We start from the raw sequence: 15,635 nt of genomic DNA on the forward strand, positions 1-15,635 counted from the left end.
ACACACCCTCTCGCGCGCTCGCAGACACACACTCGGCCGCTCTCAGTAATTTTTCATAAGTGCAAAGCTTTGCTGAACCAAAGGTCACCATCCAAGCCACTAACAACTTCTCGCCGGCGCGCGGTTCCAAATCAGGAAGCAAAGGGAACTATTTGTCAGCGGCCCTGACAGCTAAGTTCATTAAGGATTTAAATCTGGAGAAATAAAAGTCGCCAAAATATTTACCTGCTGGCCGCGCTCCCGCGCCCGCCACTGGGGGCCCGAGGGTGGAGGGCTTGGGGGCGCCGCGCGGCCCCCCTCGGCGGGTGATATTCTTGGGATCCCTGCACTTTCCAAGTCGGAGAGAGCCCTTTGCGTGGCAGATTAATGACGACTCCGTGTTTCTTAAGGGACGTGCTGAATTAATTATTTCGCCAATCACGTGGTCGGGACTTGTAGAAATCTATTCTTATCATCTTCCTCGCACTTTGAAAATTCTCCGGGTTATGAGAGGCCCTCCCCCGGCTGCCGGCGAGCCCCGGCCGCCCAGCCAGGCGCGGGGGGCAGGGAGGGCTCCCCAACATGGCGGGCGGGCGGGAAGCGCCGTCTGCCGAGGGTCCCGATTTACTGTACTGTACTCAAGCGGGCTCGGCTATGGACTCGCTTCCTCCTCGTCCCTGCCCGTGATTCAATACACACCACGGTATTGATGTATTGGTGGGCACAGGAGGAGCCATTAACCAGAAGACGGGCAGAGGACAATCATAAAATGTGTCTGAATATTTAAACTTCTGTCTGCACACTTATAAATACACATGTCCACGCGTCTGAGGCGAGCCCTTCCATATATTAAGGACACATGTCTGATTTTATGCATCCTGCTCATTTCCTGTCGCGAGCAAGCCCCCCCTCCCCAGCTATTTTGGGACTCCTGTCTTGGCCCACTCTTCAAGGCCAGGCAAAGACCAGAGAAAGCCCTCGCGGGAGAAAAAAAAAAAAAAAAATAGCGCACGCCACTTTTTATAGTGGGGAGTGTTTATTGTCGTCTCAAGGGCGGAGGGGGCTCCAGGGGAAGGAGGGGCAGGTGCAGGAGGCCCCAGTGGGGCTGAACAGCACAGGAAAAGTAGGCGTCCAAGACTGGAGGCCAGAGGGGTCTGGTCCCAGTAGCCACTGGCCAGTCCCAGCTTGGCCCAGAACCCAACACTCTTCCAGAGTTGGGGGAAGGGGGCGCGTGCAGGGAAGTCTCTCTCCCACCACAAAACAAAGAGAGACTGAAGGGGTCTAGGGCTAACCCGGGCCACACAGAGAGCCAACCTGGAGCCTCTTTTTAGCCTAGGAAGTTACTTATTTTCCTAAATAAATAAATAAATAAATAATGCCCTGCAGCCTGAATCCAAGCTTAGGCTTCTCAACGCCCACAAAATATGGTGGCCAAATGGGAATGTATACTTGTAGGGGAGAGGTCAATGACAAATTTGCTAACCTTACACAGTTTAACCTTCACATGTCAGGCACAATGCAGAAAGTAATAAAATAAATTGTTAATATCGAATGTTAGCTTTTAGAAGACTTAATGAAGAATGCTTCTGTGGAGGCACCAAACAGGATGGAAGTTTCGCTACACCTTTTATTATTTCAAATATAGATCAATGAATTACATCAAAACTACAGGCAACAATTAGTATAAATAATACTTTAATCAGTGGCAGCAGAACAGTGGTCAATTCTATTAAAAAAGCATCTTGTGTGAACAGACACCATGGGGCTGACTGACAATGTCATCTCCCAACAAAAGGCTGCAATGGACAAAGTGAGATGGGAGTCTGAGGAGCAATGTCCTCAGTAAACACTTCACTCCTCCCCAGTCACGACCCCAACACAGTTTAAAAAAAAAAAAAAAAACCAAAACAAACACTTCTGGCTCATATTTGGGGGAACAAACTGGAAACAAATAAAAGCAAATGGGCACTGCGCCTTTCCACATCTAGGTTTCTCCAGAGTACGTTCCCAGATGGAAACTCATTTCCTTCCCTGCCCTGGGTGGTGGTGGTTGCAGGGGAGGCACTGCTTCTTCCCTGCCCCACTCCTGTGGGCCCAAATGGACGCTGGGGTCCAATTGGGACCACAAGGTTGAGGGCTGCCCCCTGGGCCATCCAGGCTCCATTAACATTTCAAAAGACAATCCCTGGAAACTGAGGAGAACTGAGACTTATAAACAAAGAAGTTGTTTCTCTGACTAAGTTACTTTTCAAAGTAGTGGGGCTACATTTGAGAAGAAGCTTGGGTTTTCTTCATCAAAACATGCCTCTTGGCTTTCCTGTGGGGTTTGAGTGAGGGCAGCTATGCAGTTTTGGCATTTGGTCTAAAGCTGGAGTGAATAACCTGAACTTCTGGGAAGGGGGAAATCTATATAATAATCTTTATAATATATATGTAGATTGGTGTTGTGAAAATATATTCTTTTTCCCCCTCCCAAGGAGAAGGTTCAATATATTCACAGATTTGGGCTTTAGGAAAGAATCTTAGCAACTTTCCAACTTGCCTAACCATAGCGGCTCTTTTCAAATGCTACATCCAAAGACTGCTCTCCATGTTAGAGGGAGAAAAAAAGAAGAGAAGGGTAGTTAGAGTCCAAAAGGTTAAGGGTTTAGAGGTCAGTCCTCCCGGCTGAAATACAGCTAATCGAATAGAAAATTTGTCCTCTGGATGAACCTGATTCTGTAATTTAGCCGAACTTCAGTAAAATACCTTTTCAGCTTCTCAACGTGAGGGCGTCAGAAAAAAGACGTCTTGACTATGTATGAACTCTTTGCTTTTTGTCATAGAAACAATGATGCGAATAATGCAGGAATATCCATCTTTAATATCCCGACGTGGCGATATTCAAGTATTGCCATGTGCAAGTCTGAGAGCCAGGCTCACCCCAAGGAGGAACAAAGAGCTGTCCCCAGGGTCTAATACAAAAGACCAAGGCTTGGAAGATACTTTAGAGAAGTGGAATTTCAGCCTAGGGACTCAGTGAATACCTGCTCTCAGTTCTCAGGAGACACCAAAGAACATGCGTGCAGAAAAAGTCTTTTTTTTTCTCCCTCCACCTAAATATATTTTTAAAAAATTATCTCGGAACCTTCTGAAGCATTTTGAAGCACTGAAAAAAATAGCTCCAGGTTTGAATCTCTCTTTCAAGCTCATCCTTCTCCCCCCAGCCCCTTTTGCCACTTTTTCGTAGCTACAACCAGAGGGTTTCTTTTTGGAGCCTGAGGCTTTGGGGTTTAAACTTCCAAAGTCTTGTTTCATTTGAGTATATGAACTCTGGCCATTACCTTTGACTCTTTCCCCCTTATCCTTAAGGGTCAGCATTTTAGAAAAATGAGCTTTGAACCCTTCTCAGGCAAGGCATAAGAAAAATGACTGAAGAACATCACTCCTGTTGTTTGAGAGTGATTGTTCTTAAACCACTATTCTTTAAGGCAAGGAAGAGGGCCTGAAACTTTTATACTTTGACCATTTCTGCTTCTAATTAATATGTTGAGGAAAAACTTCCTTACATTTGTTTAAAAAATAAAAACTTCAGGAAAAAAAAAAAAACCCTAAGACCAACTTTTGTGGACTTCTAGATTCAATTAGTTTTCTGTCTCTTTTTTAAAGCAAGATTTCCCCTACTTTCCCAATTCCTCCCCACTACATACCCCCTCTCCCATATAGGCCGTACACCAATTCCTATTTTAAAAAACTGCTATATGGGTTATTTGGAATCCAGCATTTGGAATCCAGTTGGAACAGAAAATTCAGTCATTATCTAATGACCCAGAACATAAAGGATTTGTTTTCTTTCCCCAGAAGGAAAATGTTGGACCATTTGTTTCTTTCTTTCCCCTTTTCTTTAATCACCCAGAACTAGTTGTAAGCACAGTGCTGAAAAAAGCACATGTGGAAATATATTTTCAAGAACTCAACTTTGAGTGGACCCTTTCCTTCCCTCTAAAAGGGTTAAGGGCCCCCTACACACATTTCCGGGGAGTGGGGAGGGGGTGGAGTTCAAAATAATGCTTACAGCCAGAAGTTAGTCCACACATCTCTGATTCTTCTCCCTGAAACTCAGCCCCTTTCACCTTCTTAAGATTTTTGGCATTAAGATGTCAGTTATTTCTGTTCCCCATCCATCCCCCAACAAATAAATATTTAAGCAAATATAATCTAAACATAAAATAACCCGTTTCCACTTTCTTCTTAGACTCATTTCTTTGGGCATGGGGCCACTGGGAGCAAAATACTTTTTTTTCACACTGGAAATTATACAGATAACCAACAGAAAGTTCCCAAAATCCTGGCCCACCTCTCCTGTTTCCACTGAAAGCACCTAGAGCACGGTGGGGGGGGGGGCGGTCAAGCTCCTGCCTCAACTCCCCCACGTTATTAAACCACAAAGATCCCTGGAGGGGTGGGGTGGGGGAGGATGTTCAACTTCACGCTGGGATAAAGTATCTCACCTTCATTTGCAAATTCAAAATCCAACAGCAGAGATTTTCATAAGTTTAATAACTCGCCAAAGTTTATGTTCTCAGTAGCTCCTGCCATATGATAATGTACTTAGAGAATCCCGCCCCCCTCCCACCCCCATTCCGCTCGCTCCAGGGAGGGGGCTGCCCTCGGGCAGGATGCTAACCTAGTCCGAGGGCGGCCTGCGAGTCCCAGGTCCACCCTACAGTACCTTAAAGCCCAGGGAGGTGACAGCAAGCCCGGCCTGCCCCCGCAGCTTCGGCTCAGCCGGGAGCGCAGGGAGGAATGGGCCCAGGTTCCCCACTTCTATAAGGTCGTCAGATCGGTGTGGTGGTCCTTGGCCAGCGGCTGCAAATGCTGGCCCGGAGCAGCTGAGGAGGAGCAGGAGGAGGAAGAGGAGGAGGAGGACGAGGACCTGCCTTTGGTGTTGGGCAGCTTGTGGTCTTTTTTCCACTTCATCCTCCGGTTCTGGAACCAGATCTTGATCTGGCGCTCGGACAGACACAGGGTGTGAGCAATTTCAATCCGACGGCGCCGCGTCAGATACCTGTTAAAATGAAATTCCTTTTCCAGTTCTAGGACTTGCTGCCTGGTGTAGGCCGTCCGGGACCGCTTGGGCTCCCCGCCAGTGTAGTTGGGGTTCACTGCGAGATAAAACAGACAGCAGGGTCAGGTCAGCGCCCAGCCACTCGTTAGGCCCCTTGCCACTGCCGCTCACTTCCTGGCGCGCCCCGAGGCCCCGCGGCCCTCCCCGCACACTCCCCAGCCCGCTCCCTTCCTCCCTCCCGCCCTCGCGTCCTCCCTGCCCCGAGCGCGCACACACGCACGCTCACTCCCACCCACCCTCCCACCCATCCCGGGAGGGGATCCCCAAATGTGCTCCCATCTCCCCGGCCCCGAGCCGCGAGCTCCAGAATTCCCAAGCATTTGGCGATCCCCCTCTCCTCTACCAGGTTCCCTCGCTCTGAAAATGGAGTCCTCCCCCACCCCACCCCCATCTCCACCCCCTTTTTCGCCCACAGCCAAGCAGCCAGCCACATGGTCCCGGCCTGCTCCCTCAGCTATAAAAATTTATGGAGAGAGTAATTGCAGCGCCCATTGAAGCCCCGCACGCCCCCACCCACTCGCACCCCCTCCCAGGGGCCCAGGCCTCCAGGCCGGGGTGGGGACTGAGAGGTCGCTGGGCCTTGCCTTACCCGAATTCACGTGCACCTTCTTCATCCACGGGTAGACCACGGCGGGCTGCTTGAGGGCCGTCCCGGGGGGCGGCTGCTTGAGGCCGCCCGGCTGGCTGCAGGCCCGGGCGCTGGGCAGGGGCGCGGGCGGGGGCGCGGGGGGAGCGGGGCACGGCTCTCCTGGGGCTCCGTAGTGGCCGCCGGGGCCACTGGCTTCTTGCCCGTGACCCCGTGGTGGCAGCGCGGAACCGGGCCCAGGACCGCCGCCGCCGAAGGTCTGCTCACCGAAGTCGGGCCGTGGGTAGAGCCCCGGGGGCTGGAAGTCTGCACCCTGCACGCCACCGCCGTAATAGTCGGCGCCCTGCTCGCCTAGGTAGCCGCCCTGCAAATACTCCTCGCACGGAGGGAACTTGGGGTCCACATACTTGGAGTTCACCATATACGAACTCATGGCCATTAATTTCAGAAGGTAGAAAATACTAATTTTTCTCGTGTTGTCTTTTTTTCTCCTTCCATAGGGCCCTCCTACTTGCTGTCAACTGAATAAAGTTGGCGGCCATGTGACCAGGCCAGCCAATAGCGAGGGAGCGAGTTTATCACCGGGTTGGTGAGCATCTCATAATTTTCACAAATTTAACTAAATAACATACGTGTAATCAAGTGACTCGCCATGGCACATTCGAAGGCCCCCACCAGATGTTAATGTAGTTCTAGAGTCCCCAGAACCCTCCTTCTTGGCAGGTAATCCCAGCTTTTGTCTGCCACTGACTTTGTTAACCTGGAGTGCCCTCTCCACTGCCGCCACCCGCCTGAAAACAGCCCCCCAAAATGGGTACAGTTCAAGGAGGGGGATGAAAGCCCAAATTTGTCAGGCTGCAGAATACCACCAGGAGGGTGGGTGAGGCAGCCCTGGACTTAGGCAGAGTACCCCAGGCAGGCAGGGCTCCCGCCCGCGGGAACAGGGACTCTGCCATACAAAGGCCGAGTCCTGGCTTTGTCTTCGTCAGGGTCACCCAAAAGTTACAACAAGCTGGCTAGCCTGAATCGAATCAGGCAATGAGTAACTGCCAAGCTTTCTGTGAGTGCCTAGACTGGAGCATTTCTGGCCAAAGCCCCTCTCGCAGGTATGGGAAGACTGCCACCCACAGCCCCCCCCCCCAGCTGCTGCAGCTGAGGGGTGGGCTTGGAAGCCGCGGATGGCACCCTCACCTCACCCAGATAGTCTCCAAAGGACCCTGCACTCCTTCTTCCCAACTGGCTTTTTCCCACATGGCAGTCCCTGACCAGTGAGTCCCCCTCACTGAGCACCCTCTGACCTCACCTCATACTCCCTCAGGGCAGAGCTGGGACTGGGGCTACCTGGCCTTCCACCTTGCTCCCCAGTCCCCCAAAACCTACCCCTTTGGCCCTGCATTCATGCAACCAATTAAAGGATTACACAGGAGCCTCGGAGGGGCTTCTCCAGGCAGACTCCATTATGTCACCAGGCTCAGCCCATCCTCCTGGAGTCTAAGGTAATAAAACAGAAAGAAAACTGACCCGTGCCCACTGCCTCTGGCCTCCGCTTCCGACTATGGCCATTTCGGAGAAACATGAAGTTTTTGCATCGACCATATATTCCCCTAGAATCGAATCTGTGACTATGTGGATACCACACAAATTCGGTTCTACAGGGTATATATAGACAACGTTACTAGCTCCGGGTTCCGGCCAGAGTGGGTACCCCGACTGCTGCCAGCCCCGGCCTCTTCCTCAGAGCCATCACGGGCCCGATGCAGCCACTCGCACTTTCAGAGAGGGTTCAGGTAGCTTGAAGAGCTTGGTGAAAATTTGCAGCAACGAGTTCCCCATCCTCCGTACCACGGCCAGAGGGACCAAGCAGCCAAGGAGACGGGACAGTCATCTTAAGGAAGAAGGAAAGGAAAGGAAAGGAAAGGAAAGGAAAGGAAAGAAAAGAAAAGAAAAGAAAAGAAAAGAAGAAAGAAATAATCCATCCCAGAAATGGCGGCTTTATCACCCCCCCCCTCCAGATCCAAATAACACCCCCTCCCCTTATCAAGTGGTATTTTCCTGAAAGGAGCAAATGTCCTCAGTGGCAGAAGAAAAGATGCAAGAGGGGAATATCTTCCACCCATTCTTTTTCCCAACGCGGAGGCAAGCCAGGTTGGCTGACAAAGCTAGTTCTCACAGAAGTCTCACGTTTACCTTCCTGGGCCCTGTGCGGGGCGGGCCTCTTGGTCCTGCTGCTGCTGCTGCTGCTGCTGCTGCGGACCCCGCGGCAGGCACTGCTTGCAGGCACCGAGCTGCCCTGGGCTAGGGTCGGCGTGCTAATGGTGAAGGGCAGGGCGAGGGGTCATTCGAAATCATTTACAAACATATCACAAAGTTTCATTATTTTTGCTTTGCCGACAGCAGCACACAAGAGTACAAAAGTTCATGAATTGCACCCGCCCCAGCGCCTCAGCGCCGTCTAGGGCTCACCCCTCCGTTTGGGGCACGAAGAACACAGACACACTCAGGGCCCCGCTGGATTTCAGGGGCAGAAGGATGCCTGGGCTCAAGGGGGGGTTTTTGGATCTCTGACCGTAGGCCAGAGGTGTTAAAAATTTTTTTTTTGATTGTTTTGATTTTCTCCCTTATGATTCAAAAATGAGTTTCAGCCTCAGCCTGAATCTTGTGTGGTAGAGCAGGGAAACTCTCCTCTGCGCCTCCCCCGCCCCCCAAAAGCCTGGCAAGATTGGCTCCCTGCTTCTAGTCTTACTTTGGACACTCCCCGCCCCCATCCTTTGGTTCCAGGGCTTTAGCTATTTTATAGGGACTTCCTGGGTGCCAAATCTAAGGAGAGTCTGAGGCTGCCCCACATCAAATGCCCTTGTTGGGGGAGATCCCCCCCCAACCTCCCCTAATGCCAAGCACTCCCAACACACCCACCTGCCTGGGGACACTGGGCCTAGGCTTTATCCAGACAAATTGGGGGATCCTGCTGGGCTGGGTGGGGACCGGGTGGGGGTACACATTTTCATATTTGTTAGACGCTGTGACCTGCATTTCACCTTATTGCTCCACTTGCTCAGACAGGTCAAAGCCAACGAGTTATTGATGAACAAAAGCGTTAAATATTCACCTCCCGCTCAACTGCCCATACAAATGCTTTTGATCTCTCGGGCTTTTTGTGCAGCTACAGGGCGCCGAATGTGGGTTTGCAAGCAAGGAGCACTGGCAGAGATAAGCACCCGGAGCAGGGGCAGCCGCAGGAAGGGGGCAAAACCAGGGTGTCCTGGGGACACCAGATTTTCCAGCCTGGAGCCCAGAGCTGGTTTTATTTGGGCCAGCCTGAGCACTAGAGGGGAAGTATGAACTGGGCAGACTCTCCACTTCTGGGGAGAAACACAGCCTCCAGGAAGTCAACTAGGCTGCCCACCCTGGAGAGCAAAGAAACCTGGCCCAGAGCCAAGCCCTGGCTTCTTCCACCCTGGAGAAAAGGTGTCTCAGCAGAGAGGAAGGGTGCCTGGCTTCCACTGCTCTCCTATATTCTATCTTCCATTAAAATAAAATAATCTCCATTTTGCAGTGAGGGAGGAGGTCACTGTTTTCTTCCTTCATTCTCCTGCCACTACCATCATCTTAATGAGATAGTCTTCCTGGAGATTTCACAGGCCTCCTCAGAAATCTACCTGTCTTCGGGGCACGTGCAACTCAGAAAGATCCAAACTTCTGAGCTCAGGACTCCAAGCATCTCTGCCCCCCACTGCAGCCCTACCACCACCAACAACAACACGACGTTTGCCTGCAACACCAGTGGCTCTGCCTTGAAAATTCTGGAACTGCAGGCTAAGAGGACCAGAGGTGAACCAGAAGGGTCGCATCACTCCCTCCTCGCTCAGCCCGTGTCCCCAGCCCAGACCCCAAACCTCTGGGGCTGGGGCTTAGGGTGTGTGTGGGGGGGGGGGCGAGGAGGGATTTCCACTTAAAGCTCAGAATTCGCGCAGCCCTTCACGCTCCCCACACCCACAGCCGTAGAGGGTGACGTTTTTCTTTCTTCTTTTTTTATTAAAAAAACGAGAGAAGAGAAGTTGGGCCAGGCTGGGCAGCGGAGGGGAACCGGGATCCTTTGGCGTTTGGCAGGCTGGTTCGAGCAGAAAGCGATGCTCGCTGAAACTTGTAAATAGGGCGGGCTGCTAATTAGCTGCAAGCTCTTCATAGAAGCGGAGGCAGCAGCGGGGCTGCACCTGTGCGAGCTAGGGAGGCCTGGGGAGGCCCAAGGAGACCAGGGTGAGAGCCTGCGGTGTGTTCTCTTGGTTGGGTGACTGTGAACTAGGCCCCAGAAAAATCTATCCAGGAGCACAACTTCGAGCCTCCACACCCGAAGAGAGCTTCCCTCGCACCGCCAGGCCTGGGCAGCCAGGGCCCCTCTCCCACCCGCCCAGTCTTGTGGGCCGGCCCTTCCGCCAACACCTCCCCAGTTCTCAATACCGCCTCTTTGCAATTCGGAAGAAACGGGAAGGTACTTACGGCGGCAGTCTCGCTTGGTCTCGAACCTGTTGCAATGAAAACGGGGGTCACTTAAATTCCACAGGATAATAAAGCAGAGACAGAAGATACACGGAAAAATGACAAGGCCCAGACACCCCACCAATACCCAGACCTCCCCGCTTCGGGTGCCGCCCCCAGGAATTGCGCCAAGCTCTCCGCGGAGCCGGAGACCGCAGTCCTCAAGGGCAGACCCAGGGAGTAGGAGAGTATTGGGCCCCATCACCTCCCCCGTTCCATGCACCCTTGGGCAAAACCTTACTAGTTGCTTGGCCCGACTCAGGCTGCCTGTAACAGGGTTTCCCCAGTGGGAAAACGGGAAGCGAGGAGAAAATGGGCCTTTGTGTGTTCCCTTCTGCACAATCAGCCGGGTGGGCGCAAGTTCACCGGGGAGGGGACAGCCGCTGCATCTGTCCCCTGCCCCAGGTCCCGGTCTGGGTCGCTCTGGCGCAATTCAACCCCATTTCCCAGTTTCGGATGGGTTTCAAATTCCCCAGCCCCAACTAGCGCCCCCAAAACCTGGCTTCTCCCCTTTCCAAAGAAGGACCGGGCATGACTAGGACTTTCCTTCCCACTTCTGCTCCAATTCAAAACAAAGAGCAATTTCCAAGGGAAATGAGGACCTAAATGATAACCAAAGGAGGAGGAAAATCGATGGGCTGGAAGGTAAATAGCAATGCTTTAGATTGGTCCTGCAGCTCCATGGATGTGGCAGCATTTTGTCAGCATTGCTACTGGAGAGCCCACAAAGCAATCTTACAAAGCGGTGCTCCTCACAGGGGCTGGTGTCCAGCTTTAAGTTTTCATCTATTCTAGGATGGCAGCCTTCCCTGAGAAATCTCAGAAGCAAAGCCCTCTCCATCCTCACCCTTTCTCTCCCTCCCCTTCTCTCCCCCACTCTCTCTCTCCACCTAGACTACCACTGTTTAATTCCTCGTCTGAGACAGATGCTCCACGGGGAGGTGGAGAGAGACAGTAAGTCCCCTTTTGTGAGGTAGGAGCCCTCAGTTCCTAACTTTCTAAGTGCAGAAGGGAGGGGAGGATCCCAAGATTCCCACTCCATTTGTTAATTTCAGTTTAGGCTAAAATGAAAATTCACTTCTCTGGGACTTCTGCTCACCCCAGGAAGGAACGACAAGGCAGAGAAATCCCCCACCCCTGGAGCTGTCCTGGAAAAAGTAATAAGGGACTTACTGGTTTTCTCTCCTAGTGGGCAGGGGAACTGGGAGTAGCACTGTCTCCTTCTGAGCCTGGCGCTAGCTGGAGCCTCTCACTTCCCTATCGCTGCTCCAAGAACCAAGCATCTGCACTTGTATGCTCTTAACCTAATTTATGGTGGGAATTATATTTTGGCTTGTCAACTCTCAAGCCATAAAACAAAGTTTATTGGAATCACGTGCTCGTAAATAGCCACTCAGGTCTCATCTCTGCACAACCATAAATAACCTTCGGCTTTAAACTTTTATTCACTAAATAAAGGTTCACTGCAACTGTTCTCTCACATTTAAATAGTTCCAAATATTCAGGATGCAAGGGGGGTCATATTCATATCAATACCCTGGGCTTTTCAAATAGCATCTTTTCAGACAAGTCTGTTTAAGTTGGGAGGTAGTGCTATTTCGAAAAGACTGGTTGGTGGGCATGTCTTATGATTCTTTGGCTGCATTCACTGTGAGTACCTTCAACTGCTTTCTTTCAATCATTTTCTGGCTCTAGATATGGTAAATAAATAAAGAGAAAAATCAAAGGCTACTTCTGACTCCCTTATACCAGGAATTGTTTGAGATTTTGTTCAAACTTCAACAGAAAATAGGGTGGTTAGAGAGAGGCTGGGTGGGCTTGGGGTGGGGGGCAGCAGTTGGAGTTAACACTTGGCTCTGTATTGTTGTGGATGGGCTCAGTGAGAAAGGTGAAGGTAGCTACATGCCTAGAGGTCTCTATAATTTGCTTAGCTCTGAAAGGGGAGCCTTTGCAAGTGACCAAACTGCTTAAAACAGCAAGACTTGGGGTTTGGTAAAGTGAGAAACTGGAGAATAGCCCCATCGGGATCTTTGGCAACTGAAGCTCTAAAAGAAGGTTATAAAACAATAAAACAGCCCTGGTGTGAAGGGGACAGGGTGTGAGGAAGCAAATGAGGTTCTAAAGGAACCCAAGCCCAGGAAGTCAGATGTCCCTGCTCCCACTTGGCTAGGGGCTCATGGTCCCCGCACTCAAACCTGAGTGAAATGCTACAGCCCCACACTGCCACTCCCACTCCCACTAGAGGGTTAGCCTAAGAGACAAGGAAGGAGTGCGCTCTTCTGCTGAGAAAGCCCAGAAATGGAGCTTGGGCCCAAGCGAGCTCAGTTGGGGAGAATGGGACATTCTATGCTGGGCGAGAGGGGAGGTTGAAGCGATGTCCCCAGCTCCCAACAAGCGGGGTAAATCAAAAGAGAATTGACCCCCAGCACCCTTCCATAGCCCGCCAGAGTTTCTACCAATCAGTGTGAAGACATGTATGATTTTGACGATTCTGATGAAAAGAATGGGGGTTATGTGTAGGTTTGTAGAGCACACACACACATACATGATTTCTAAATCAAATTCAGTTGCAAGAGTTCTCATCAGCAAGTTCCACCAAGCCTATGAAAGAGATCTCTCTCTACAAAGATCTCTTTGCATTCTAACTTCCACCCATTCTCTGTGTATTTCTAAGCCCTGTGTATTTCTAAACTTCCATCAGCTGAAGGCGGGGAGCTGTTGGCTCACACTCCATGGCATTTATTTCTTCTCCCCTCCCCCATTAGCCTCTTAGGAGGACCTTTTTCTTTTACAGTTGGTAGCATTCGTTTTTAAAACACGAGTAAAGGTCAACCCTTTAAAAAATGATTTCTGATTCTGTTAGGACTAGGTGAGCAGCTTCAAAATTAGTCCCAGCTGATCCACTGTAAAAAAAATAGTAATAATTAAAATTTGAGAGATTGAGAAAAGATTCTTTATTTTTCCTTAAGTTAATAAAACAGAATTAATCAAAGGACGTGTGACTTTCAAAGGATGTGTGAGCTTTTCATGGAGGATGGGGTACAAGGAGGAGACCAGGCTGGGGAGGTGGTTGTTCGAAACAATGCTGAGTGCCTGATCTGGGCTCAGTGGATATATTTTGAATGAGTGGCAATGAAGGACGATGACTGGGCTTGCTTGCAGGCTTCGCTGTGGCTCACACAAGAAGAATAAAATGACACAGCCTATTCTGTATTTCGAGATAATAACAGGAAAGTAACTAGCCATGCAGAGGAAAAAGGAAAGGAAGACTCTGAGGCAGACATCTTCAATTATTTTCTAATCTTAGGGCAGTCAGGCAACATGATTAAGGAGAGAGTGTCCACCTTCCTACAGTCTTCCCTTGCCTCCAAGCCCCCAGTGTCCTGAGCTTCTGTGAATGAATGAGCGAGTGGGAATAAGAAAGAACAAATTTGTTCTAATAAGAAAGCTGAGTATCAGGGAGAACAGCATACTAACTTGGGCCAATTTGTTGGAGTTTTCTCAAAGAGTTTCAGTAGTGGTGGTGGTAGTAACAGAAGAAGAGGTGTAGAAGCAGAGGTTGAAGCCTTCTATAAAAACCTGTAATGATTTTGGGGAAAAGCAGGACTCTGAGACTATCTCACCTCATTTGCCTGGAAAGGGCCAGTCCTGGGAAATCCTGCCCAGAAAGCTCCCATGAGGTAGGGCTCCACCAACCTAGAAGCCAGAGCAGCTTCCCAGGAAGGAGGAGAAAGTGAAGGGGCATCTGCAGGTATCAGCTACACTCCAAATGTAATGAGGCCTGCCCTCTGTTCACTGGAAGGGCCACAGCTATGTGGCCTCAGGGAAGAATAGTTTGACACTGACTTTTAAGAGGACTCTTGCCCAGAGGTAGTATGAACTTTCCTCTTAAACTAAGTGTCTGCATAACAAGAACAGGTAGGGATGGGACTTTGAAGGAACTCCCAGGTGGGGGACAGATGGTAGAAGAAGACTACCTAGGCCTGGCACATGGGAACACAGGATGGGGGTAGAGTCAGGGAGGGGCTGAGCAGAGAGTCCCAAGCAGGGGAGAAATATGATCCCACGTTCCTGGCACTATACTCTATCACTGAAAAAGGAACACTTTTCCCACTACCCTATCTCCCCATTCTTTTCATTCTCCTATCTCCTGTGCTTAGGAGCTCTGGCTTGGTGTCCTCTGGGAAGAAAAGATGACCCCAGAGCAAAATTCCAGTAGTGAGAGATGAGATCCAAATGAACGGGCCCTGGCAGGGCCTTAGATGATGGAACCAGTGGTCTCCAGAAGGGTAGGGTCTGGGATGGCCACCTTAGTACTTTGAGAAACAAGAGTGGAGGTTAGATGGCACAGGAGTTGGGGATGGCTGAGGACTGCAGCGGTCCCCTATGATATAGGCCAAACATCATCTGGCATGGTTGAAAGCTAAAGAGACTATATATGTTTTGAGAGAAAATCTGCCCCAGGTGAACTCCTGGTTAAGCCAAGAGAAGTCGCTTGGCGAAGGGCTGCAGAGGCCTTGTTAGGAAAAGTCTATAAGCACAAATCATGGAAACCAGGACTAGGGGTTGGAACCTGGTTGCAAGGGGTCTGCACAAGTCTGTGGATTATAGCATGAAATACTATTTACATAGCTCTTTTAAAAAGAAAGAATCTCAAAAATCTGGAAAGGCTGATGGATATTGAGGGGATAAGTCCTCTCCAAGATATACCTTGATATCACTGTGGCACAAATTGGGCTTGCTCAACTTAGTGCTGGAGCCTAGATCTTGGAACACAAGCAAATTAAAAGGGAGTAGGACACTTCTGGCATCCTCTGCTCTTGCCCATTGGCCTTTTGCTTTTTTACCCTGCTCCAGATGTCAAGAGGCTAAAAAGGGGATACTTGCTTTGGTGTGTGGGACTGACAAGTGGTGGTGGAGGTGGCTTTCTCAAGAAAGGCCTAAAGCCTTTGGTAGGAGTCACGAATGGGCCTGCATGGGTGCAAGGCCTCCTTGGTCTACCAGGCTACCCACTGAGGGCCTAGGGGCACTTTCCTTCCAGAGGTGTCCCTGAAGCCCACCCATAGGCAGATGCCACACACCTAAGACCCAAGGGGGCAGGGCCTACCAGGCCCGTTACAGCAAGAGGAAGCATCCCCGAACTAAGTTCTTCTGGGTATGTCACTGCCTGTGTGACCAAGCCTAAGGTCTGTCTTCTCCTCTGTAGAGTTCAAGAATCGGGTGAGTGAACTGGGTCTCTTTCAGCTCTAAAAGTCTAGGCCTGATGTTGAGCAAAAAAGAGAGAAGGATAGAAGCAACATGTACTGAGTGCTTGTTATGTGCCCAAACACTGTTTCAAGTACTTAAGCAGTGAGTTAACATACATAAGGTTATTAGAATAGTGCAAGGCACATAGTATTGCTATGTAAGTAAAAAAAATTAAAAAATAAA

The 15,635-nt window shown here is 50.3% G+C and overlaps 1 protein-coding gene and 1 long non-coding RNA gene across 2 annotated transcripts; both read right to left on the reverse strand.

The window, feature by feature from the left end:
• Positions 1–1,588: 1,588 nt before the first annotated feature.
• HOXD4 (homeobox D4) lies at positions 1,589–7,257 on the reverse strand. The gene is made up of 2 exons (XM_059166963.1): positions 5,676–7,257; positions 1,589–5,123 (listed from the first exon to the last, which is right to left on the reverse strand). The coding sequence occupies exons 1-2, from the start codon at positions 6,109–6,111 to the stop codon at positions 4,786–4,788; spliced, it is 774 nt and encodes a 257-aa protein (XP_059022946.1). The 5' UTR covers positions 6,112–7,257; the 3' UTR covers positions 1,589–4,785.
• Positions 7,258–9,713: 2,456 nt separating this feature from the next.
• LOC131828114 (uncharacterized) lies at positions 9,714–11,664 on the reverse strand. The gene is made up of 3 exons (XR_009352239.1): positions 11,379–11,664; positions 10,167–10,192; positions 9,714–9,902 (listed from the first exon to the last, which is right to left on the reverse strand). It is a non-coding gene; the product is annotated as an uncharacterized LOC131828114 (long non-coding RNA).
• Between the last annotated feature and the right edge of the window lie 3,971 nt (positions 11,665–15,635).

Source organism: Mustela lutreola, chromosome 3 (assembly GCF_030435805.1).
Source record: "Mustela lutreola isolate mMusLut2 chromosome 3, mMusLut2.pri, whole genome shotgun sequence".
NCBI classification, from domain to species: Eukaryota; Metazoa; Chordata; class Mammalia; order Carnivora; family Mustelidae; genus Mustela; species Mustela lutreola.

What these genes read in the sequence shown, in the direction of transcription:
- HOXD4 (XM_059166963.1), bottom strand. Translation starts at nt 6,111, where the DNA reads ATGGCCATGAGTTCGTATATGGTGAACTCCAAGTATGTGGACCCCAAG. An exon ending in GAAGGTGCACGTGAATTCGG is followed by an intron (nt 5,124 to 5,675) that starts GTAAGGCAAGGC and finishes TTTATCTCGCAG; the next exon opens with TGAACCCCAACTACACTGGC.